At 42.9% G+C, this 27,153-nt stretch overlaps 2 protein-coding genes and 1 long non-coding RNA gene across 5 annotated transcripts in view; 2 read left to right on the forward strand and 1 right to left on the reverse strand.

Moving 5' to 3' along the window:
- LOC147027882 (sorting nexin-2-like) overlaps nucleotides 1-27,153 on the forward strand; it is a 249,288-nt gene that overhangs the window by 178,760 nt on the left and 43,375 nt on the right. The window lies entirely within an intron of this gene.
- On the reverse strand, nucleotides 7,462-12,758 carry LOC147027885 (uncharacterized). Of its 2 annotated transcripts, none has more exons than XR_015057317.1 (3): nucleotides 12,532-12,758; nucleotides 10,971-11,083; nucleotides 7,462-7,865 (listed from the first exon to the last, which is right to left on the reverse strand). It is a non-coding gene; the product is annotated as an uncharacterized LOC147027885 (long non-coding RNA). The 2 variants fall into 2 exon arrangements; XR_015057318.1 differs by lacking the exon at nucleotides 12,532-12,758 and adding an exon at nucleotides 12,239-12,381.
- Nucleotides 19,516-26,235, forward strand: LOC147027886 (uncharacterized). Its single transcript, XM_085877603.1, has 3 exons — nucleotides 19,516-23,919; nucleotides 24,017-24,193; nucleotides 24,291-26,235. Exons 1-3 carry the CDS (start codon nucleotides 23,827-23,829, stop codon nucleotides 25,479-25,481), a joined length of 1,461 nt encoding a protein of 486 aa, XP_085733729.1. The 5' UTR covers nucleotides 19,516-23,826; the 3' UTR covers nucleotides 25,482-26,235.

Consider the following 27,153-nt stretch of genomic DNA (forward strand, 5'->3'; position numbering starts at 1 on the left):
TTGTTTAGATAGTTACGCAGCCCTCAGGTTATTTATTTTGGGGACACGAATACCATGAATGTCGCACTCAGGGATCCGTAGGTAAAATGTACTAGGGGAAAACTACACATGATGGCACACGAAAATTTGACGACTCGGGACGAGTCTGTAAAAAGGGGAGGGGGTAGTGTTGTGGTTACCAGATTCGCAAACCACCATTCAGGTCCCTTAGGTGAGGTATCTCGGTAAGTGCATGTGTAGTTAGGCCAAAACCCGTTGTCTAGTGGGAATACATGTCATTTATACGTGCTGCGACTCTTCAGGATAGCCGTTTTTCTTTTACTATCTTTATTTTGGACCAACCGCCATGATCACAACCACAACATCAACCACCGACCACAACCGCCACGACCTTCACGCACACCTCACAACCGTAGCATCGCCACCGTTCTTGCCCCGCTGTGGGTACCGGTGTTGGACTCATGCAGAACGCGCGTCGAACAGCGTGTACAAAATCACGGATTTTGTGCTTCAAAAACGGATCAAAAACGACACACGCCCACTTTTTGCCGTCCAATCGGTGAGCGAGGGGCGAATTGGCCCCGCCCCCAGAACGATCGATATATGCAAATTTGTGGATCAAAAAGCCTTCACGCCCACTTTTTCTCGGGCCAATGGGGAGCGAGGTGAAAGGTCAAAGAGAAGGAGTCGCAAACGAGAACGAGAAGGAGTCGCAAACGAGAACGAGAAGGAGTCGAGAACGAGAAGGAGTCGGAACGGAGGGAACGAGTGTGGAAGTCTGGAGCCCGAAGCCTGCAGTGGCTGGAGAAGCTGAAGAGAGTCGGACGAGGGGGTGCTCGCGTCGGTGCCAGGAGCTGCATGCCCGAGGGAGGCCGGCAGCGCGACCTGGCCGAGGTGGAGACGCACACCAGGGATAATAAAGATCCTCTATACCCCGAGCATCAGCAACCCCCTCCTGTTTCCCCCCGCGCTGAGATAGTGCGACCAAGGGGGCCCCGTTCCCACCCCCCTGCCAGGCACTGTCCACGAGGCCCGCGGGTTGCGGGGCCATCGCCGCTCCGCGTCTCATCACCAGACGGGTAGGCCCGACCCGGTCTCGGCCTCAGGCATGCCTCATTCTTGAGGGGATTTCTTTTCCTTGGTTTTGGGTATGTGTTGTCGGCGCCGTCTGTGAAGTAGAATTGTATAAGTGTTGCCGTGTGCTCGGTAGTCGGTATTAGCTCTGCACTGTGTTTTCACTTTTATGTTTGCTTTTTGTGTAAATGGAATTGTGTTTTCTTTTTTTTGTGTGCATTTGGTGGAATTGTATTTGTGTGCTTTCCGTTCGTCGCGAATAAATGTGCTTTATTGTTGAACTGTTCTCCCGCTTCGCTTCGTCTTTTCCTCCATTGAATCCCCATCTTGCTTCACGTAAAGGGTTGGTAGTGGGCTGAATACGCCCGATAATTAATCGAACCGTCGAGGTCGACGATAACACCGCTCGGTTATTCTGATAGTACGGAACGGGTCGCTTAAGTGGCCCGTGTCCGAAGTCGACCTGCGGCGAGGTGCGATCGCCCGGTCTACCCTCCGCGTGGGTACTTAGGTAGTTCGAATTTGGCGAGCAACCCTATCCCACGCGGGGGCTGATTGGCTCGATCGCGGTGAGACCGAAAGGTCCACCCGTGACTGGTTCCCGGCGTTAGTCCGAGAGGGTCACGACTGGATTGTCCGTCCAGTGGGCGACGTGCCGCGATTCGAGTTACGTGGCCGTCGCACGCCGGCGGGCGCGAAATCCGCAACAATATCTTGCAAAAACTTCGTTTTGGCAAGATAACAAACAGAAAGGGGTGAAAACAGTAACCTCCATCCATCTTCGAAGATGGCTGAGGTTAATAAGTGACCACTATATTCGTTATTGTTGTGTGTCTGTCTGTCTGTCTGTCTGTCTGTTGGGTAGTCGATCTCGTCGAAAAAAAAAATTCCCCAATTTTTTTTTTTGAGATTTGTTCTACCCTTATTATTGGTTCACGAAAAAATAGTCGATCCAGTCGGAATTTTTTTTTTTAATTTTGGGAATTTGTTCCACCCTTATTATCAGATTTTCCGTCCATATGTTTGTCTGTTGGGTAGTCGATCTTGTCGAGAAAATAAAAAAAAACATTTTTGAGATTTGTTCTACCCTTATAATCAGTATTTAAAATGGCGATTTCAGTTAATACAATGGCGATTTCGATGAAACTTGGTTGGTAGGTTCATACCATGACCTAGTTGTGTGCAAATGAGAACCGTTGCTATGGACACCACCGTTGCCGAGCAAAGGGACTTTGAAAATTTTGAAAATCATAAAAAAATTATTTTTTCGAAAATCAAAAATCGGGCCACGAGCGACTGTGGGCAGTACATTCAGCCATATTGTGAAAAATTTCCAGCCGGATCCTATGAAAACTGTCGGAGAAGATAGACTTTGAATGAACCCTGGTCGAAAACAATAAAAACCGAAGTTCGTTATATCTCAGAGACTATGAGTCAGATATACATGAAACTGGTATGGTAGGTTCATGGTATATCCTAGTTATGTGTGAGAAAGAACCATTGCCATGGACCCCTCCGTTGCTGAGCAACGGCCGAAAAACCTCTAAATGTGGGGGTATTTTAAGAAAAAACAATCTGCAGCATTAACCCTTGAAGCTAGAATCATGAATTTTCTTGTGCTTAATCCTCAGGTCATTCCTCATCGAACGGGCCCATTGCGTCAGGTTCTATTAGGTAGGCAACTACCCATGTCCGCCTACCGGCTTGTCTGTTCGGTGCAGTGCTCCGTTAATACAATGGCGATTTTGATGAAACTTGGTTGATAGGTTCATACCATGACCGAGTTGTGTACAAATGAGAACCGTTGCTATGGACACCACCGTTGCCTCGCAACGGGACTTTGAAATTTTTGAAAAATGCGAAAAAAAATTATTTTTTCGAAAATCAAAAATCGGCCACGAGCGACTGTGGGCAGTACATTCAGCCATATTGTCAAAAATTTCCAGCTGGATCCTATGAAAACTCTCGGAGAAGATAGATTTTGAATGAACCCTGGTCGAAAACAATAAAAAAACAAAGTTCGTTATATCTAGGAGACTATGAGTCAGATATACATGAAACTGGTATTGTAGGTTCATGGTATGTCCTAGTTATGTGTGAGAAAGAACCGTTGCTATGGACCCCTCCGTTGCCGTGCAACGGTCGAAAAACCTCTAAATGTGGGAGTATTTTAACGAAAATACAATCTGCAGCATTAACCCTTGAAGCTAGAATCATGAATTTTCTTGTGCTTAATCCTCAGGTCATTCCCCATCAAACGGGCCCATCGTGTCAGGTTCTATTGGATACGCGACTACCCATGTCCGTCTACCGGCTTGTCTGTCTGTCTGTCCCGAGCATAGCTCCGTGGGTTTTGATCCGATCCTGAGAAAAATTTGGTGGGAGGTTTATATCATGATCTAGTTGTGTTTTCCTGAAAATAGGCATGGAGCGCCCATTATGGGCGGAGCCACGCCCAAAAAACATGTGTTTTTAGTGGGTAGCCGATTTCAATTTGCATCTTCTCCTAGGAGGTTTGTCGAATCTGACATGTTTTGGTATTTGGTTAGCCCAATGGCACCTGCATAGCCCCACGGAGCTCAATTTTTCATTTTCGTCCCAAGGTCAAGGTCACAAGGTCACAAACTTAGGAAATTGCGAATTTTGACATAATTTTTCTTCTCCGAGGGGTTTGTCGAATCTGGCAGGGGTTTTCGGTATTTAGTTAGCCCAATGGCACCTGCATAGCCCCACAGAGCTCGATTTTTTCATTTTCGTCACAAGGTCACGAACTTAGAAAATTTCGAATTTTGACATAAAAATCATACGACCGCCCAAACTTTGAGAGCTGGGATGAGAATATTTATATGCATAATCTTGAGGTCATTCCCCACCTAAAGTCTTCAAACCATTTTGCTCTATCTCGAACACCTTGCATGTGGTGCCCGCTTCGTTTGTTTTTACGCTGATTTCATCAAAGTATGGATAATCCGATGAGTGCGAAATGCCATATAGCCTATATGACGTTATATTGTTCCTGGAATGTTCCAGAGGAAGTTTTGCACCAAAGGTCATAATCCTTGACCTTTGACCTTTAAAGGTCACAAAGGTCAAATTTTCAAAGTTGTGGGAATCGAACCGGGTTTTCGACCATCTTCGTCGAACTAAGTCCAATAAGGTATAGGGTTAGAACCCCTAGAATGGGATGTCCACAGCCTTGTTTGTGTCGGAATAACAGCCAATCATCCAGATACTACATATATATATATATATATATATATATATATATATATATATATATATATATATATATATATATATATCCTGTTTCCTTATTTTAATGTCCACAACATTGTTTTGTGACCTTTAAAGGTTATGCAAAGGTCAAATTTTGAAAGTTGTTGAATGAAACCGGGTTTTCGACATTTTGCAGCTAATAACCTGTCACTCGTACCACATCATGTTTATCATTTTTATAACTTGGTCAAACATAATCACATTGTCTCATCCTTGACTTCTGAAACAATCTACATCGTCAAATACCGCTTCTGAACCATCTTCGTCTCCAGACTTGTGTGTCTATTACTCAAATCAACATTGAAATTGTCTTTCAAGGCACGTTCCAACAGTACGGAATTCTTGGACGCAGTCAGAGTGCAACTTGCATTCAAACAGCAATGGACATCATTTAAAGATCTATCCCGAGGTTTCACAGACTGACTGTGTTTTCGTTTTTCATCACCACAGTACATAGACATACAGGATAGATATTAAGTGAATCGGATGAAAATTGACGAATCATGTGACCTTGACCTTGGACCTTTTGACCAAAAAAGCAATAGGGTTCCAGCTCTTCAGAACCTCAACCATGTGGTGAAGTTTGGTGAAGCTCGCAGTAAAAACGGGACCTATAGGTGATTGACATGCAACCAAACAAACAGAACTAGAACACCACTTGGGAGAGGGCATACCTCCACCAGGCTGAACAGTTTACCATTTGTATCCCACTGATAGGCAGGATCTGAATCCCAATGTGAACCAAAACAAAATGACTCCTTCCTTGGCACACACTTAACCTACACACCAAGGTTTGTCATAACTCGTCCATAACTTTTTCAGAGTTTGTGCTCACAGACAAACAGGCATTAAACCATAACCTCTGCTGGACCAAAGTAGTAACAGCTGTTCAAGTTTTAGATTAAAAACTTTCCTTCACCGATATCCCTTGCACTCCACAGAACACCTACAGTGGCCTTTCCACCATCGCAGGCCTGGGGACTTCGTCACATGTCTCTCTTCCACCTGAGAAGTCGATTGGACCTTGAAGGAACCATTGTGGTCAGAGGACGACGCACAGCACATCGACATGAAAAATCGTTTAATCCGGGACATCCCCTTGTTGTTGGGTTCGTCAACTTCTCTTTTGGATCGCGTTTAGAGCGAAAGAAAGGCATTGTGAAGATTTTCCCACCAGGAACACCGGGAGGCTCTCACGGTGCGTGTGGCCAGGTCCAGCGCTCCGGAAAAATGGGGAGAACGGTCTTTGTATTTATGACGTCAACAACCGCTCCATGGAAACAATGGCAACAACAAGGAACTTTTCATTTGAATTTCGACCAATCAGAGGCCGTGATTTGCTGCACGTCATTGGATTCGACAAGAAAGTCACACCCACACAGACGAGTCGAGACAGCAAAATGAGATGTGTTGTCCACGTTTTGATAATCTTGGGAATGTTATTTCGTTTAATGAAAAGCCGTTGGCCACAGGGTTTGGAGGGGACGGGTGGAACAAAACGTCACGTGGTGTGACGCATCTCCACTGAGGTCGTGTGTGTGTGTGTGTGTGTGTGTGTGTGTGTGTGTGTGTGTGTGTGTGTGTGTGTGTGTGTGTGTGTGTGTGTGTGTGTGTGTGTGTGCGATGGGGCACGTTCTTAGATCTGTGAACCCCGAACACAGAATCCTCAACTGAATAGTTAGTCAAGGCTTAAGTTTTGTTTGTTGGTGTTTGTTGTCGGATCATCCAGGTCATCACAGTTGAGCACCGTCCATCATCGAGGCTTTACCCATTCAATCATGGAACCCCTAGAATGGGATGTCCACAGCCTTGTTTGTGTCGGAATAACAGCCAATCATCCAGATACTACATATATATATATATATATATATATATATATATATATATATATATATATATATATATATATATACATATACATGCACAGTATATAGGCTACCAACGTATGTAAATGTGTTTTTAAATTGTATTCACAAAGTGGTGGCGAAATTCCGCTGTTGGAGGAGGGCAGGTCCAGGTTATCAATCCTTGCTCCCAAGCTTGCACGCCATGACAACGGGGTCAACCTTGGAGGAGGTTAAACACACGATTTAAATGCAGCTTTTCCCTTTTCTTCACACGTGCCTCTTACTGACCTCTTTTTCTCTCTCCACAAGGTCGAGGCTCATGGAAGAGACCTTCCAATATTACTTGCTGACGACATACAGTGCAAGTCTTTCTTTGTTTTATCTCATATTATCTTCCTTTGTCTCTTTTCCTTGACTGTCTATGGTGCAGTTATTTTTGGAAGTGAAGCAGAACTGAAGAAACTTCTGTATGATTGTATCTTGCTATTTTCCACTTAACCTGGCCCATTCAAACCATGAAGGTCAGGAGCACGTACAGGTATCTATGATCAACCTATCGTACCTGAACCTTTTCCACTTTTCGTCTCTAGTTGGGTCGTGTTGCGTTGTTTTGGGTGGGCCCAAAAATTATACCTTGGTAGGATAGGATGCAGAATTCATACTTCTTGTTGTGGTCTAAGTATGGCTTCGTGCAGGCTCTCATCCATATCTAACAAACAACGAATGTCAGTTATACCTGATGAGTACCTTGGTGTCCCAGCCTGTCTCAGTTACGTCCTTCAGCTTCAATCTGGTCTCGGTGACATCAACGGGATGAGCGATGGCTCGTGACGGCAGAAAAGTTACTTAATAGTTTGAATAAAGCTGGAAAACGTTGGAGAACAAATTAACTAGAACGGTACTCGGTGGAGTGTACACCTCTGCCAGGCTGAGCAGTTCATGCTTTGTATTCCATTGATAGGCTGTAGCTGTATCTGGATCCGGATCTGAACCAAAATCTAATTGGCTGGTTGTTGTCACCTTCCCAACTCATCCACCAAGTTTTGTCATAACTCGTCCACAACTTTATGAAATATTATCCTGTATATCGTTTTTGACCCCATCTCTCAATGGTGAAGAATTGTTTTTAAAAAATACAAAATTCTCATATCCAGATCCAGATTCGGATCTTCACCAAAATCGAATCAATTAGTCGTCGTCACGCACCCAACCTGTCCACCAAGTTTCGTCCGAATCCGTGCATAACTTTTTGAGATATCATGATACAGGGTGTTCCAAAAAGACCTGCACAAATTTGGTTGTTAATATACAGTATATTCATATATATGTATTACTATAAACAATATAACGATACCCTTTATTTTTTTTAATACAGAAACTCATAAAGTTTTCTTTATTTGAAGGTCTGGCGATTTAATGTGAAATAAAATGGCGACTCCACAGGAGAAAGTTCAGTGCGTCAAATAGTTTATCGAGACGAGACCAACATCCTGTCCCCCACGATCACCAGACATATCCCCTCCTTGATTTTTTTTCTGTTGGGGTTTGTCAAAGATGTCGTCTGCAACTCCAAGGTGGCAAACCTGCAGGATCTTCGTTCTCAGTTCACAGGTGTATGCAAACATGCTGAGCCGAACATGGCAAGAACTCGTGTACCATCTTGATGTCCTGCGCGTGACAAACAGAGCTCACGTTGAAGTGTATTGATGGTGTGCACAAAACTATATCAGTTTCTGCATCATATAAACCAAAGGGCATCTTTCTATCATTTGTGGTTCTAAATATATTGTGGCCCGGGGTTGGGGCGAGAAGACCACGAGGGGGGAACGCTATCTCAGGTTCCCACCAGACTCCGGAATTGCAGGCCATTGCACATGGATAACTCCATGACACGGCGGGTTGTAAATCGACCGTGAAGGCCAATAACTCAACCAAGTGACCTAGGGTCCTCCATCTAAGGTTTAACCGGTTACCTAAAATAATCACATGACCAAATTACCAGGGAACACGCCCTCGGTACGCCTTGTCCGAACTGGGTCACCTTACCGGGTCAGATGCAGCCGAGCGACACTGCCAAAGGACGTACCGACTGGAAGAATGGACCGTTGGAAAATAGAGTCCCGGCTAGGATATGGACTATGCTGGATCAATGAAGGAAAAGACGAAAATGAGCTGGGAACATTTATACAAAAAGCATTTATTGCAGGCAGGTGAGGAAAAGTATGTGGCACAGTGAATGGATTTATTATTGAATGCAAGCAGGGATAGTGAGGAATTTGTGTGGTGCGACAACAAAAAAGCAAGCAACTTACAGAAGTGGACACATTCAGACTTATCAGATATATCTTCTACACTCTTAACGTAGGTAAGTACAGGCACCGTCACACACACACACACACACACACACACACACACACACACACACACACACACACACACACACACACACACACACACACACACACAACCTGATGAAGATGAGATAATCAGAAGAAAGATGAGGGCTAACGGCCTCGCAATACCTTGCACGGTCAGCCGACCGCGCTACTCAGTATGTTTTGGTGGATGCTCCGCTGAGCGATCCCTCCTTAAAGCCACTGAGCGAGCTCTGTACAAGAAACGTGAAACGGAACACAATACAAGCAATTACACTTGGTAACTAACGGAGGGAGGGGAAGGGGTAGGGCTCGGGTGAGAGGCAGGACCCGGTGTTGCCCGGCAACGCTGGGTACCCTCTCCTAGTTCGATGATAAAATGCTTGTGTTGTGTTTTAATAGCACTATTTTATCTCTGTCTGTCTGTCTCTAACACACATTTCCACAGTGTGTTGAGAACAAAGAAGGTAATGCAGAGACATTATCATCATTTTGTATGCAGCCTGTGGCTGCTGGTTGCATCATTGCTGGGAGTGCAGCTGTGCCGCTGATGCAGTGCCCCCGGTTTCCAATAAGCTGGTACGTACTCATTTTGCCGACCTCAGGACGATGACAGGCTGAATCAACTCACCTGGTGTTATGGAACAGCACGACAGGGGCTCAAACTCAAGACCCTATAAGATCCCAAGGCAGCCACCCTAACCGGGGTCAACCAACACCAGGCTTATTACTGCCCGAGTGATTCTTCACCATTGAGGGATTGGGCCAAAAATGATATATAGCACAATATCTCAAAAAGTTGTAGACGCATTCGGATGAGACTTGGTGGACATGTTGTGTGTGTGACGAGGACGAATTGATTCGATTTTGGTGAAGATCTGAATCCAGATCTGGATACGAGAATTATTTAATCGCCAAAAGAACACCATCTGTGAAGCATGGTGTGGCAGCATCATGTTATGGGGATGTTTCTCATCAGCAGGGACTGGAGCACTTGTCAGCATGGAAGGGAAAATGGATGGAGCAAAATACAGAAAAATCCAAGAGAAAATCTGCTGTCTTCTGTAAGAAAACTGAAATTGGGATGGAAGTTCACCTTTTAGCATGACATCGACCCGAAGCACACAGCCAAAGCTACACTGGAGTGGCCAAGGAACAAAAAGATAAATGTCCTTGAGTGGCCCAGTCAGAGCATCAACCTAAATCCCATCGAAAATCTGGAGCATGACTTAAAGATTGCTGTCCATCGATGCTTCCCATGCAACTTGACTGAGCTTGAACAGTTTTGTGCAGAAGAATGGGCAAATATTACCCAATGAAGGTGTGCAAATTTTGTGGGTCAGCAGCAGTGAAGTTTGAGTGCTTTCATTAGCAGTTCCTCTCTCTGGACTGTATCATAGGCTTGCTGTTGGTAGTATTACAATTCTGCCAATTTGAACAAACAACAAACACTCGTTCCCTCTTTGAGCAGTCTGGGAGGGAGAGGGGTGATATTGGGGGAGGTGGGGGCAAATATGGTGTTGTTGTGACTAGTAACCCCCTCTGTCTCTAGCAGAGGTTAGTACACCACTTGCACTGTACCACCTGTACAGGCAAAAATCGTAAGTCGTCTCCCTCTCCCTCTAGCTCCACTTGAAAGGGCTAGAAACATAGAACTAGTCATGAGAACACACTTGAAGCTGATCACAATATGTGTGGTTAACACCACTACTTGTTCAGCACAAGATTCTGCCTGGTCTGAAACCAGCTTGCTTTTTCGAGGGAGGGCTCCACAATCGGTATAATACAGGCCAAGAGAAGTCATTCCAATAGCTTAGATGTTGTACACAGGAGTTGTTGTTGTTTTTGTATAGCCCTGAACAGTTCTCTCAAACAAGCCCGCAGCACGGAGACGGCCAATCGATCTCCCAGGGAGCGACCCAGAGATCCCCTAGATCCAGGATGCTGTATCCTCACCTTCATGAAGTGAGAGAGAGACAGACAGACAGACAGACAGACAGACAGACAGACAGACAGAGACGGAAAGGGACAGCACTCTGTACATAGGAGTGATATTAGTTGGTACCATAGGGCATCATCAGATGGTTTCCCTGATTTGAGGATGGCAATGGCCTTTGTCTCTTCCCAAAATGGTGGTGTATCACCAATGCACTGGATAAGAGTCTATCAGGATACTAAGCAGTCTCAACCTCAGGGTAAATAGCTTGCCAGGTTGCTTGGCCAGCCTTGATGGAAGAATGCGCTGCATCAATTTCATCTCTTGTTTATGCAGATGAGAAAGGGGATGAGTCTGGGGATGTAGAGATTGTGTTAGTGAGTTGTTTTTTGACTTTGCATCTGATCAGCTTTATAGAATCCATTTTGTAATTGAGGAGAGGTAGATGAGTTATGGCATTACCTGTATCCTTTGGTGTTTGGTATTGACAAGCCTGAGAGTATGGAGCAGTTTCCTTGCTTTTTAATCGGAATGTATGAAGTCGAGCCTCTCGACCATCTCATGGCATCTTTACCCTGAGCACACAAAGCAAAAAGTGGGGTTAAGCAATTGGTTCATGTCCGTCCGTCTGTCCATCTTATCAGTTTATGATCGTCAGTTTATGATGGAGGAACAAGTTATAAAAATTGAATGTTATATTTTGAACACGAATCAGAATATGAATAGGAATAGAAGACAAGTTTACCGTTTGACGTACAGTATTTTGAATCTTACTTCTTCCCGACCACACGTGTGCGGAGAGGAGTGAGATCATATTTTTACTTTGCCTGCTTGCCTGACGGTCAAAAAAAATTGAAAATCATTCCAAACAGGGAACTTACTGTTTTTAAAGATGTTATAAAGGACACAAGCAACAGGCATGAATAACTAATGTAATGTGTTACATCAGGTCATGCAATAGACCAGTGTTTCTCAACCGGGGTTCCCCGGAACCCTAGGGTTGCGCAAGAGGTCGCTAGGGGTTCCGCGAGAAACTAATAAATAGGCTTATGTATTTTTGAGTAGTTTTTGTTTGATTTAATATTCGTAATTTTACTGTACACGTACGGCATATTGTTGGAAACTCCTTGGTTATTATAATAGAGGCTTCAACCTCATATTATTTACAATTATAACAACCATAGGGAATGTATTTAACGATGTCTATATGGCGCCAGTTTGAAACCGCCCTCACTGGTTAAGCATGAGTCACATTTGGTCTACGGCTAGGATACGGCGGCCGTACCGCCCCTGAATTGACAGAAACGTGCGGCGGCCAGAGTTTCTGAGGTGGCCTCAGGGTGGCCCTACGCCGTATGGCTATCTTTTACAGGCCGTAGGGGGTCTCTGTGGAATTGTAGTGCGGATTTATAACTTTTTTCATTTCTAGGTTGGCCGTAGCAATTCGACAAGCCGTAGCCATAACGTTGATGTGTTCCACGTCGACCGTACATAGGGCGTACGGTGGGCTTGCGTTATTCGTGCGGCTGCCATAGGCTCTTATCGATGAAAAATGAATTTTGCCAACCCCCAAAAAATTACGGCGGCCGCACTATTTCTACGGTCGCCATAGGGTAGTCCTAAGGCGTCCCTGTGTTCAACGTACGGTGGCCTTGCGGTCTGTGTGACGACCTGCGGGCAACGCAGGGTCGACGCACGGTTCCCCTACGCCCGCCGTGCGTCCTACGTACGGCCTCCGTGGCAGTCTGCGTCGACCGTGCGCTTCCGCTAGAGATCGGAGTATAGGTGTTTGCCACCAGTGTTGGGCACAAAAGCGATAATCCGATAACAGAGAATTATCGGAAGTTAACTTCCATTTATCGTTATCGGACCAGTTAACTCGATTTCAATAACTCGATTTTTTTTTTAGTCCCATAATGTCCGTTAATTTTTTGTCCGATAACATTTTTATCGTTTCTGGGTCGCATTTCGCCGAACTAATTAATTTTCAATGAGGAGAAAAATGTACATGATTATAGATTACTTGTTTTACAAGACAATGCTGAATCAGGCCGCCGGGTGAAGAAAAATGGAAGAGGAAGAAGAAGAAGAGGAAGAAGAAGAAGAGGAAGAAGAAGAAGAGGAGGAAGAAGAAGAAGAGGAAGAAGAAGAAGAGGAAGACGAAGAAGAGGAAGAAGCAGAAGAGGAAAAGAAGAAGAAGATGAAGAAGCCTTGCAATGGCGACTTCCTCAGCCATGCGGCTGCTCGGCTCTGCAGGTATTGGCTTCGGTCAAGGTTCGGAAACCCGAAAAATAAAAACATATGTGACTGCTGCATTGTGTGACCGTGGAAATACTTTGGCTGCCCTATAATTGCTAGTGGCCGTCGATTTTTTTTTTTTTTTTTAGACCCGACGGCCGCCGAGCCAAATGTGACTGAAGCATTAGTGGACGTCCTGTACGCGGCGGATTCGTGCGTCATTGAGTGACTGACTCAAGTACGGGACGCATGCACGGTGTCCATCTATCTTCTCTGTGCTTCCTCGCGCGAAGTCTCTCTCTCTCTCTCTCAAAGTTAGTTCTTCTGTTTACCTTTATTGCTTCAGCTTTATTTGTTTAAGTTTTGTTGATCAAGTTACATGAGGTGTTTTTTTTTTATTTAAAAAAGATTAATTTTTTTTGTGAGTTAAAACCTCGGTGTGAGGTCTCATAAACGAGCAGTATGTTTTGTTTTTTTTTCATTGCCAATAAATTTGACAAAAAGGGGGTCATTTTTTCCTTAAACCAGGTATCTGAAAAAAAAATATTATATTTACCACGTGAACTACGATAAAAATATAAAATAGCTAGATATTAATAATGGTATATAATAATTTTTATGCAGGGGTTCCCTGAGACATGAAAACTATTTCAAGGGTTCCACAAGGGTAAAAAGGTTGAGAAACGCTGCGCAATAGACACTGGGTAAAATGGCAGTAAAACCCCAAATTTATTTATACACCCTTAAAATTCCTTCGACCTTTATTGAATTATATACTTGTATACTGTAGAACACAACCCGCCTTCAAAATACTTCCAAGAACCATGCCAGATGCAGTATATCGATGTATAGCATGAAAGGGCGTGGCATGCGAGAGGGTGCGTATTGGGGTGAAGAAGAGACCGTCGACATGGCTGTGGACAATGCCGATTGAAGCTGCTTTCTTTGGTTATCAATAAACCCTCCATCTCCTAAAATGCGACTCAACGTCGTCGTATTACTGTGTATAAGGGTGGTGGATAAGACCGCTTCAGTCATGCTAAACTTCCAGATTTTATTGAGTTCGACAGTGTTCATATGCGAGAGTTTTAAAAGTTTTAAAGTGATTCTTCAGCATTGAGAAATGGAGCCAAGAACGATATATATAACACGATATCTCAAAACGTTGTGCATGGATTATGACAAAACTGGTGGACGAGTTGGTTCGGTGACAAGAACAAGCCGATTAGGTTTTGGTTCAGATCTGGCCTATCGGTGAAATACAAAACATAAACTGTTAAGCCTAGCAGAGGTGTGCACTCCACTAGTGCTGTTCTACTTTATTTCTGTGGTATATATGAAGCAATCCGCATTGCTAAAGCTCCACCGAGGCTTTTGGTTCCATCGAGGTGATCAATGGCACCTCATTTCCAATATGGACTATGGCTGGGCAGTGTTGGGCATACGTGTAAAATCGCAAAGGATCTTTTGTGATGGGTGCATGGGGCATCTGTTTGCACCTGGTGGGACAAAGCAGAGGTCAGGTTGTATTCCTTGTTCCACCTACTGGAGTGGAAAGTGTCTGGTTACTTAGGCCTAAGTCACATTTGCTCTACGGCGGCCGTACACCCTCTGAATTGACAGAAACGTGCGGCGGCCGCAGAGTTTCTGAGGTGGCCTCAGGGTGGCCCTACGCCGTATGGCTATATTTTACAGGCCATAGGGTCGCCGTGGAATTATAGCGTGGAGTTATAACTTTTTTCATTTCTACGTTCACCGTAGCAATTCGACAAGCCGAAACAAAAGAACTGGTAAAAAAAAAGACAAAAAAAGAACCCACTCGTTACCGTCCGTCTGGCCGCACGTTCTCCATAGGGCCCCCCTGCGGTCCCCCTGCAGGCACCTTGCGTCTGCCTTGAAAATTCTATGGCCGCCGCAGGAACGCCCTAAGGTCACCGTGCGACATCAAATCAAAGACCGTACAGCACCCCCACGCTTTCGGTCTCCACAATATATAAATACGCCGTGCGGCTCCCGGAAAAATAAAAACATATGTGACTGCAACATTGTGTGACTGGAAATCCTGCGGCCGCCGTATAATTGCTAGTGGCCGTAGATTTTGGAGCCCCCACGGCCGCCGTGGCAAATGTGACTTAGGCCTTAGGGACACAGCTCTGCCGTTGATGCAGTGCCCCTATTACCAGTACACTGGTGCTCATTTCACCATCCTCGGAAGGATGACAGGCTGAGTCAACCCCCTGGTGTTAATTCAGTGGAAACGGGGTTCGAACTCAGGACCCTAGGATCCCAAGCCACCACCCTAACCGCTAAAGGCTTAGCGGTTAGGCCCAGTCACATTTGCTCTAAGGCGAGGATACGGTGGCCGTACGCCCTCTGAATGGACAGAAACGTGCGGCGGCCGCAGAGTTTCTGCGGTGGCCTCAGGGTGGCCCTACGCCGTTTGGCTATCTTGTACAGGCCGTAGGGGTCGCCGTGGAATTATAATGCGGAGTTATTACTTTTTTCATTTCTACGTTCGCCGTAGCAATTCGACAAGCCAAAAAAAAAAAAACTGGTAAAAAAAAAAAAAAAAATGAACCCACTCGTTGCCGTCCGTCTGGCCGCACGTTCACCTTAGGGACCCCTGCGGTCGCCTTGCGGGAACCTTGAGGTGACCTTGCGTCTGCCTTGAAAATTCTATGGCCGCCGCGGGGCCCCCTTAAGGTCACCGTGCGACATCAAATCAAAGACCGTACGGCAACCCCACGTTTTCGGTCTCCACAATTTCTAAATATGCCGTGCGACTCCCCTAAAAATAAAAACACATGTGACTGCTACCTTGTGTGACCGTGGAAATACTGCGGCCGCCGTATAATTGCTAGTGGCCATAGATTTTGGAGACCCCACGGCCGCCGTAGCAAATGTGACTTAGGCCTTAGCGGCACAGATGAGCTATCACTCTTCAAAGGAGGCACATAGTGTCAACTGTTTGTGCACTTCATTATTTCCCCTATATCCCTCTTGTATGTGATGACTATTAAAGTGACCAACATGGTTTTCTGGGTGTTGTTTGTATGGCAGTGCTGGAAGTGGCCACACCAAATATGGTGTCTCATAGACAATGGTTATCGTTAGGTTTCTTATTCTTACCCTTGCTGACCACAGAATCGTCCACACTACGGGCCTCTTCTTAAAATGCTGAAGTCCGTTCGTTACACTTTGCTTGATGGAGGTAGCAATGCCATGTGCTGAGGTTGGTGGACAGGTGAAATGAGGTTGACACCATCAACATGGTAGCGGGTGACATTTACTGCATCTTTAATGTGAGTTTCTTGCAGTGAAACGACATCAACATTGTAGTTTTTATTTCTTTTAGAGTTTTGACAGGTAGTCATACTTCACACGTGGCATGTCTTTAATATTCAGTTGATAAAGAGGAAGGCTTGTATCCACGACATGTACAGCTTGGTCCTGAAAATTGCTGTTGCTTGTGTTGCAATTCTGCCAATTTGAACAAACAAGAAACACTCGTTCCCTCTTTGAGCGGTCTGGGAGGGAGAGGGGGTGATATTGGGGGAGGTGGGGCAAATATGGTGTTGTGGCTAGTAACCCCCTCTGTCTCCAGCAGAGGTCACTACACCACTTGCGCTGTACCACCTGTACAGGCAAAAATCGTAAGTAATCTCTCCCTCGTGGGGGGGTGAGGAGGGGGGTCAGAGTTTTTGTGCCCATGACCTGCCTGACTGGGTACCACAGGCACGTCATCGAAAAATGTTTTCCTTACGAAGACCTCCCTGACCACTGATGAGCCTGGACCTCAATCCATGTGACCTTTTCTTCCAGAATTGTGAAGACCATGGGAAAACCATGATCCAGCAATGCACATGCTGTATTAGCCAAGACACTTTGGGGGGAAAGTTATGGGTAACATGTATACGTACATGTTCTATGCTTAAGCAGAATGGTGCTTATAGTGAACATATCCTTCTTACTCTTCTTCTTCTTCTTCTTCTTCTTCTTCTTCTTCTTCTTCTTCTTGAACGACCACATTTATTCCCACGTTCTTGTAAGATTGGCCGGGGGAAGCTTGGGCCAAATCTTTCATGAGCCGACTGACCACGCAGGCCTGACATTCGACGAAGGTTAGGGCAGGTATTTTGAATTTGGCCATGGTGCCGTCGATAGCTCACCTATTCATCACGAAGGACACCATGGGATTTTTAACATCCACCAAGTAATTCCGGCAGACGTGACACCCAGTTTGTCATCCATCCGAGAGACGGCACACACATTGATGAATCACCCTGCCTGTGAAACACCGGGAGGACAGTTTACAGCTGGGTCGGGATTCGAACCCCTTGCTAGACAGCTTCGAGGCAAGTGTGCGTATGTCTTGGCCATCATGTCAGCCCTTTTAAACATATCCTTTCAGATATGTTTGTGACATTCCTCTCTGTAATCTTGTGACTTGTGACAAATCAAATCTTGTGACATTCATTAAATCAAAACTTGTGACATTCCTCTCTGTAGCACCAAGGACAAACAATGTTTATACAGTACTGACGGGGGTACCTGTTCTAATCCTGTTGGACACTTAGAGGCAAGGCTTCAGCACGATAGAGTGATTAAAAAAAAAAAAAAATCCCCCCCAAAAATCCAACTTTTCCCTGTCTAAATTTTCTATTTTGGGGGGGATTTTTTGGCCTAAAACACTCCCGACAATCACTGATGAACCTCTTGAGAGTTTAACGAATATCCGTTCGGCCATATCCGAGAAAAATGGCGACACAGAGACAGACAAACATCTCTCTTGTCGTACAGATCATGAAAAGTTAGTTGTTTTTTTTTACTAAATGTCATGTCGTTTCATCTGGAGCACCCTGGATCTGTGCTGGCTTTCATCGTATTTCCCCTTTGATTTCAGCTTCGCAACATTTTCATCTTTACCCTTTTACCCCCAAAAACGCACAAACCGGTCCTCCTCTTTCTCGTGCCTACTCGCGTAGCTGTCGACTCCACCCGACACCTGCAGCTTCCCCCCTTTTGCCCCAAAAAGTGCTGTCTCTCATGCCGAGCCTTTAGTTCAGCTCTGATTACGCAGTCGTTCCTCCCCACCTGGTTCCGACGTCATACTCGCAAGTCACAAGGTCTTCTGTCTGGTAACCGTAACCCCCCATGCACACTGTCGTCCCTTTCACAATAACATTTAATTGGAATATCAAAACCCTGAAGCACTGCATGCCTCTTCCTTTAATATAATTAATGTAAAGGGCCATTGGTTTATTACACACACGGGCTTGGGTCGCACCAGACGGGGCAGTGCACATACAAGAGGGAGGAGTGTGGTTTCTTATTGAATGTACAAATCATAATTAACAATACTAGTGCGTGCCCGTACGTGCAAAAAAACAAAACTTCAAACTGCGTGCCAGAAACAACAACCACACAGGCCGTTCCTTCGCTCTCACATGCCTGTACGTGCGTGCTCATACGTGTGTGCCCATACGTGCATACCCATACGTGCAAAAAAAATAACAATTGTGATGTCAATCGTGATGTCATAGCACCGTGTCCTGTCATTGGTTTGGTAAATAAATGGCCATAACTTGGGGATCACTTGTCCGATTAATATCAAACCTTAAAGGCACATCCACAGGTCCTCAGCAATATACCTGGCAAGTTTCAATTGGATCGGACCAGTGGTTGTCGAGAAACAGCGGTCACAGACAGACAGACAGACAGACACACAGACAGACAGACACAGAGATTGCTGGAATTATAGATAGATAAAATTAACATTCTATTTGTACTAGTTCCCAAAATTTGCTTCCTCAACTCATCTACAATATATTCACCTGACTTTTACAATTAAGTTAAACCGATTTAACATCTACACTGTGAATCATAAGTCCCAGGACACGGTTTTAGCTGCTTATACAATATTTGTTTGTACTGGGTTTTTTTTTTGGCGTGGCGGGGGGGGGGGTTCCAGGTAATACAAGTAATACATGAAACCAAGATGGCAGACACCAGTCCATTTACTGTGCCTTTTTTGTTTTTACCCAAAGCTGAAAGATTTCATTTTGACAGTGCTGGCTTTCCAAAACGCTCCTCGAAGTCTTCTTGCACCAGTTTCATCATCTTGTTTGTGTTTCTCCTCTCATGGTACCACACCACTGCCACCAGCTTCTCTTCAACTATGAATGGACTGGTGTCTGCCATCTTGGTGTGATGCATTACTCGTATTATCTGAAAAAAAAACCCAGTATAAATACATGATATAAACAAATCTTGTATAAAACAGGTAAAACCGTGTCCTGGGATGAATGACTCACCCTGTACATCCTCTTGTAATTGGCAATTGCACATTTCTCACTTCATCAATGGTCATGCAGATGTCTTGTATCTCAGCTTCTTCATCCTCCATTAGTCACGATGCACCTGTTACCGCTTATGAGAGAATTCCTGGTAACTATTTCTGTCTGCTGGGAAAGTTTGAGAGTTCATAGGTTAAACTTGCATTTCAGACTGGGTTTGTTGTTTTTTTTTTAAAGTATTTATTCATCTATATATTACTGAAACTCTTATCTTGTGTGTGTGTGTGTGTGTGTGTGTGTGTGTGTGTGTGTGTGTGTGTGTGTGTGTGTGTGTGTGTGTGTGTGTGTGTGTATGTATGTATGTGTATATATATATATATATATATATATATATATATATATATATATATATATATATATATATATATATATATATATATATATATATATATACACATGTATGTATGTATGTATGTTCCCGAAATACAGCCAAAACGGTACACGATAGCACAAAAGTTTTCAGGCCACCTTACTCGCCATTCGCCTGTGGTGTGCAGTATCAAGTTTCGTTCAAATCGGGCAACGAAAAAAAATTATTAAAAAATCAATTCCTGATTCAGTCAAGTTAAGTACTCTTTGGGAGAATTTGATCAATGCAAACAACCTCAGCGGTATAGTTCGCTGGCGCTATCTTTTTCCTTTCTTTTTTGAAATGATTTTTTTTTTATCAACGGCTGTCACAATGGGAACCAAACGGGTTCACGGGTCGTCTAGTGTTTTATTACCTTGAGTTTGTAAAACGTGGAATTACTCCACGGCAAGATTTTGAGTGAATACTCATACAATGCGTGGAGATCAGTGTGACATAAGGGTGGGGTAGGAGGATGAGTGATAACTTTATTTGTGTGTTGAAATTTGATACCTGACGTGTTTAACACCTTTATTGTGACTTGGTGCAGTTGTAGCGTTCACAGCACGTGCGTGTGAGGTTGTCCGACAGGAGGGTGCAGAGGTTGTACAATTATCTGCTGTCTCGTCTGGTTATTGCCGGCATCCTGAACAAATTTCAAATTCCTGCCTTGATTACCACTGGAAAGGCAATGGCAAACCACCCAGTGTAAGCCTTGCCACAAGGGTGCTTTGGCAGCACCCAACCTGCTTTTGGGCAGAGCAGCAGTTACAGACATGTGAAGAAGTTAAATGATATACAGTGCCTATAGAAAGTGTACACCCCCTTTCAAAATTTTCACCTTTTGTTGCCTTATAGCCTGGAATTAAATGACATTAAATCAGACTTTCCCCACCTTTATTTACACATCGTAACCCACAACTTCCAAACGAAAAACAAATTACACAAAATTAATTTAAAATGCAAAAATAGAATGTCTTGGTTGAAAATCTCAACCACTCTCATCAGTAATGCATCAACACATTCAGATGGTTATGAAGATGATACTCTTCATCAGAGCTGTCAGAACCCGTGATTGGGAACTGTACCTGGCGGCACTCGAAGCATTTACCAAACACTTCTTCACTTATGACAAACTTGTCTATGTACGGATAATCCCACTGTATCTGGCAGATGTGGCAGCAATACAAGAATCTGAGAAGGACATATACAAACTAGAGGGGAAGCACTCGGGAGAGTGCAAAACCTCCACCGCCAATACTGCTGGGTCACTCAAGTGAACCTTATATCTTAGGGCCCTGTCACACCTTGACGTTTTAGGCAGCAATGGCAACGCATAAAAATGTATGTAAAACGTTGGCGTACGCTGAAATTTTGATGTTTTTTTTTTTTAAAGTTTTTGGCATATTCATAACGTGTTGATCGTTTGCATAACCTATTAGTAACGGGCACAGAACGTTTCGTTGTGTTGTACATAACTTTTACCAACGAATGCTTACCTTGTGGTCGGCGTTCAAAACCTATGACAAACGATAGTTTAACTTACCCTTTGCGTGCTATACGTATCGCCGGCGAACTCGTGGCGTAGCCAGTTAAGAACTTGTCGGACGCCGATTGAAATCAAAACTGCCTGAGAATTTGAAGTGTTAACATCGCAGTCACACCTTGATGATTTTGCCAGCGTATGCCATTCTATGAAAAATGTGTTTACAACGCTAGGCACACGTCAGATATGCTACAGGTAAGTTGTGCATACGTTTAGAGTATGCTGGAAATCATTGAAGTACGCTGGCATATTACCTAGTCCATTTGGTACGTCGTGAAAGTTCAAGCATGCTGAAAATTTTAAGACGTACACGACGTAAGGCTCACATGTTTCGCATGCGTTGGCATCTGTTCCTAGCACATTCCGCGATCGTTTAAACAAGGTGAACACACGTTACTTGAAGGTTACTCATAAGTTGAAGCACGTCAAGGTAATGGCCAACATACTTGAAACCAAATTTCTAATCGATGAGTAACGTGCTTTGAACAAATGAGTAGCGTCAGCTTAGCCTATGTTTAACGTGCTTGGAAACTATGAGTAACGTGCATTGAAACTATGTATAACTGGCCTTGAACCAATGACTAGCGTGCTATGAACGTAAGAGTAACATGCGTTTTCCCTATGAGTAGCATGTTTTGAACCTAAGTAAAACGTGCTTCTAACCTTTGAGTAACATGCTATGAACCTATTTGTAACGTATGTAAAACGCTCATTGTCGTATGTAGACTAATTAAATTGAAGTCTTCCGGACAACCATAGAACTTACTGAAAGTGTTTCTAACTTCTACCGTGTACTGGTGTATTGGCAGCGTTTCGGGGAATTGGTATATACAAATGGGCTTCACAATAAAAACCCATCATTGTTCCAGACTCCATGGTGAGTAGATGTGAATGCTGGTAGTATCAATAATTGCAGTACTATTACTAGTAGTAGGTGTGCGTGACAGTAATAATAGTAGTAGTAGTGGTAGTAGCATTGATAGTAGCTGTATGTCTATGTCAGTAGTATGTGAGCGTGATGTGGAGGCTGTGGGGGATGATGGATCCTCGTTGCATTAACGAATAGGAGAATACTTTGCACCATTGTTCGATGTTCTGAAAGGGCTAATTTTTTTTTCCTCATTCCGAAGATGAAATATTTCTTTGTTTTACTATTGAAATTGTTAAAAAAAGACTTTGACAAATGCATAATGTACTAGTAATGAACACAGAACGCTTTGATAACTTATAGATTAGTTATACCAACGATTGCTTATCGTGTTTTAGGCGTCCACAGCCTATGCCCAACGATAGTCTAGCGCATGCATAACGTGGGAGCGCATCGTTTATGATTACGTGACGTTTGCTATCCATTGACTGCCACTAAACTATTTTAATAAACGGCTGTCACTCGCCTATTGTTTTTTGACGCTGGTGCAAGGCAATTCAAATCGTTTCCATTGAACGAGTTAACTTGCTGTCACTTGCCTATTGTTTTTGGACGCTGGTGCTCGGCAATTGAAATCGTTTCCATTGAGCGAGTTAAATCGCTTCCACTGGACAATTGAAATGATTTCATAATAATGCTTGGTTAACCTTGGACCCACTCTGGCTAGCAGCTCTTCGAACATCGCTGGAGGCATTCGCAGGAAGTTCATGAAGGATGCATGGTCCTCGTTCCAGAGTTCCACCATGAGCTGGTCATATATGCCGTAATGGCGTCGCCTCCCGATCCATGGTCTGACCCAGTTCCTTCTCCTCCGTTCACGTCTTCTTCTCCCAGCTCTATTGGCACGCAACTGGTGCAGTGTCAACTCGATGAGGTCATGTTGATGTTCGAGGACAGGTAGGTATTGTCGTCTCAGCCTTGCCGTATCCTCCACCTCTCGGAATGACATCAACATGAGTAGGGTAAGAATACTGATTCTGGCTCACTTTTCCCCATGTAAATGAATGGGGGATTTTCAGCGATTCATTTTTTTTTTCCCTAAAAATAAATCCCCTTTTTATCCCAAGGTATATTTATTTGTCTCCCCTTTTAACTTGGAGGTTGAACCTCATTGAATTGAACACCTGGGGGTTGAACAGCTCACTCATTGAACCTATAAAGATTTGTTCATTCTCAAATTCCTTCAATAGTTTAATTTTCTTTGCACAATAATCCCCATCTAAAATATTGACAAACAAAACATTTGAATCTTTATATTTTTTTAAGATACCCCATTTGTGCCATTACGAAATGATAAACTTCTCTTAATGCTCTTGTTTGACCACCTCCTGAGCCACAGGTTATTTTTTGTTAAGCCCCGCCCACTTTTCTTTAAGCCCCGCCCACTTTTGTTAAGCCCCGCCCACTTTCCACAAGGTATTCAATAAGCCCCGCCCACTTTTCTTTAAGCCCCGCCCACTTTTGCTAAGCCCCGCCCACTTTTGCTAAGCTCCGCCCACTTTTTATAAGGTATTTTTTTCTAAGCCACGCCCACTTTTCCTAAGCCCCGCCCACTTTTGCTAAGCTCCGCCCACTTTTCATGAGGTATTTTTTCTAAGCCACGCCCACTTTTCCTAAGCCCCGCCCACTTTTCATAAGGTATTTTTTCTAAGCCACGCCCACTTTTCCTAAACTCCGCCTACTTTTGCTAAGCCCCGCCCACTCTTACATCATTTCCAGTTCATCTCTGACTCACAAAGAAATCACTAGAAAATTACAGGATGTTATGGTTTTGAAAAATTTCCCAATGAAGGCTTGCCTAGGCTTGCCCAGGGAATTTCCAAAGGAAACCACACCCACCAGTCTTTCTCTATAAAAGCTTCAAACCCAGGCTCCATTTTAAACATTTGTTCTTGCTGGCAATGGTGTTCTGTGTGCTTGTCTCGAACTCTCTGTCTTCTATGGAACTAAACCTTCAAGTTGATGAACTGGATTCAAACCTCTTATCTATTGAGGTAAGATTTTTTATTTTCCTATTTTCAAACTTTGATTGAAGCATACTCATTTAATAATTAAATAACTTAATTAATACATTATTATTTTCTCTCACAGGAAATTGTATCTGAAATACAAAAAGAAAATACTGCTTTTGCTACAACTTGGGGGGAAATTGTTGGCTTGGTTGAAGACCTTGAGTGGGATGACTTTGGTGTTCCTTGGAACTCTCTGTCTTGTATGGAACTAAACCTTCAAGTTGATGAACTGGATTCAAACCTCTTATCTATTGAGGTAAGATTTTTTATTTTCCTATTTTCAAACTTTGATTGAAGCATACTCATTTAATAATTAAATAACTTAATTAATACATTATTATTTTCTCTCACAGGAAATTGTGTCTGAAATACGAAATGAAAATACTGCTTTTGCTACAACTTGGGGCGAAATTGTTGGCTTGGTTGAAGACCTTATGAGCGATCAAGACCCACAGAACGAGTTCGTCCTTGATGACCCAACCAAAGAGTTATACCTTGGAGACCAGCAAAATCCTGAAAAAGAGTTTTACAGCAATAGTACTCATTGTGAGTTATCAAGACAATACCCACTGAACAAGTTATACCTTGATGAGCCAGAATACAAGTTTTACCTTGGAGACTCACAAATTTTGAAAAAATCAAGAAATGAGTTCTGCCTTGATGGTTTAAATAACTACCTTGGAGACTCAGGAAAAGGGTTCTGCCAAGATGGTTCTAAATATGGGGCCTACCTTGGAGACTCACAAATTTTGAAAAAATCAGTAAATGAGTTCTGCCTTGATGGTTTAAATAACTACCTTGGAGACTCAGGAAAAGGGTTCTGCCAAGATGGTTCTAAATATGGGGCCTACCTTGGAGACTCACAAATTTTGAAAAAATCAGTAAATGAGTTCTGCCTTGATGGTTTAAATAACTACCTTGGAGACTCAGGAAAAGGGTTCTGCCAAGATGGTTCCAAATATGGGTCCTACCTTGGAGACTCACAAATTTTGAAAAAATCAGTAAATGAGTTATCCTTAAGAGACTTTGTAAGTTGGTTTTACTTTGAATACTTGAAATGTGGGTTCTGGATTGATAACTCACAATGTGATACATATCTTAGAAACTCAACGGGAATGTGGTTATACCTTGAAGACTTGGAAAGTTGGGTTTATGTTGGACACTTGAAACTTTTTTGGGGGCTTTTATTTATTTATTTATTTATTTATTATTATTATTATTTTATTTATTTATATTTTGGAGACTTTTGGAGTTGCTATCACTCTTTGGGATCTAAACCTATCGATGTAGTTCTTTGTCGGATGGTGCTTGATGGGAGCAAGATCAAGAAAGTTCTGGGAAGAAAGTGCAGGCTTACTCCCCCTTTCTACGTCATCAAACCTGAAAGCCTTAAAAGACAGAATTGGAAGAAGAAAAAAAAAAAAAAAAACGTAAAATATATATATATATATATATATATATATATATATATATATATATATATATATATATATATATATATATATAGGTGGAAATCTCATTTTGAAAAAGACTGTGTTGGGTGAGGATTGAGTTGGGGTTGAGATTTTGAATGTGAGGGTTGGGGTTGAGATTTTGAATGTGAGGGTTGGGACACACACACACATACACATCAACAAACAAAAGTTAAGCCTTGACTATTCAGTTGAGGATTCTGTGTTTGGGGTTCTGATCTAAGAACGTCCCCCTTGACACACATTATATACTGTTATACACCTCGGACTTGGCCCTCGAGTGTCCACAACGGTGTATAGTAGGAGGGAGTGAAGCGCCAACCTATTGCTCCCATTGCACACACACACACACAAACAAAAGTTAAGCCTTGACTATTCAGTTGAGGATTCTGTGTTTGGGGTTCACAGATCTAAGAACGTCCCCCTTGACACACATTATATACTGTAATACACCTCGGACTTGTCCCTCTAGTGTCCACAAAGGTGTATTATCTGCTTAGTTTTGTCTTTTGTAATTCCTGTGAATAAAATGAACCTAAAATCTCTTCCCCTTCCAAATCATATATTTTATAAGTCCAAGGAACTGTATCTATTACATCAACAATTTTAAAAAGTTCTTTCGTCCATCGTTCAGTAAAACCCTTTTCAAAATGAGATTTCCACCTATATATTCTTACGATATCACCAACTTTGAACTTAGGTTTTCTGACATTAATCTCTTTTTCATATTTTAATTTTGTAAATGTTTCTGATGGCTTCATATTCGTTGACGTGTGAATCGTGTCATTATACTTATCCACAATATCCTGAATAAAAGATAACCATTGTTGTGAACCGAGTTGTGTGAATTTTTTATATAGTCTCTCTTTTAAGGTACGATTAAAACGTTCAACAACAACTGCCTTCCCTTCATTAAAGGTACTGTATAATGTAATACTGTTATTTTTTAGAAAATTCATAAATGTCTTGTTATAAAACTCTCTACCCTCATCAGTCCACAATTTTTTAGGTTTTCTCTTACTTTTATTAAATATCTGTTGAAAAGCTAACATAAGAGTATTACTTGATTTGTATTGTAAAGGGACAACCCACGCATATCTACTCCTCAAATCAATAACGGTTAAAGCATACTTGTACCCCTTATCATTATTGAGTTCAATCAAATCAGCAGACCAGATATAATCAACTTCCTTGGAATAAACTTTCCTTCTCTGAAACTTTGTGAATATTGGTTTATGTAATTCATCAGCTAATTGCTCTTCAGTCTTAATGGCATCATTAGAGCCTATAAGTTTTTTGAATTTCCAAGTCCAAGTTTCAATTTAGCACTAATCATCTTCTTCACGATGAACCTATCAACTTTTTCTCTCAAGGTTGGATTTTGTATCAGAGACAAATTATACAACATTTCTCTATCGGCTTCATGCTTTTCTTCCAACGTTGTGGTATTCCCATAATCAATATCGTGTCTCATGCACACTTCATCAACTCTATTGATTGGTTTACTCCAGGATTTAGGATTGTCTGCCTCATCTAATCTTTTATCTAAGTTTGTGCCTGGACCACAGAAAGAATAACCTGGAAGATGTAATTCCCCTGGTATTCCAGTAGTTGTAAATTTACTTCCTGATAAAAACTTTTGTATATCTCCTCCGAGTTTGTGTTTGGAGATAAATTGATTTTTTTTTGAACCACACACCGAACATGTACCTTTTTGTATAACCCTGTTATTTTTACTTTTAAT

The sequence above is a fragment of the Eptatretus burgeri genome, chromosome 4 (genome assembly GCF_056783735.1).
Source record: "Eptatretus burgeri isolate ZD-2024b chromosome 4, Ebu_testis_v1, whole genome shotgun sequence".
Lineage (NCBI taxonomy): Eukaryota > Metazoa > Chordata > Myxini > Myxiniformes > Myxinidae > Eptatretus > Eptatretus burgeri.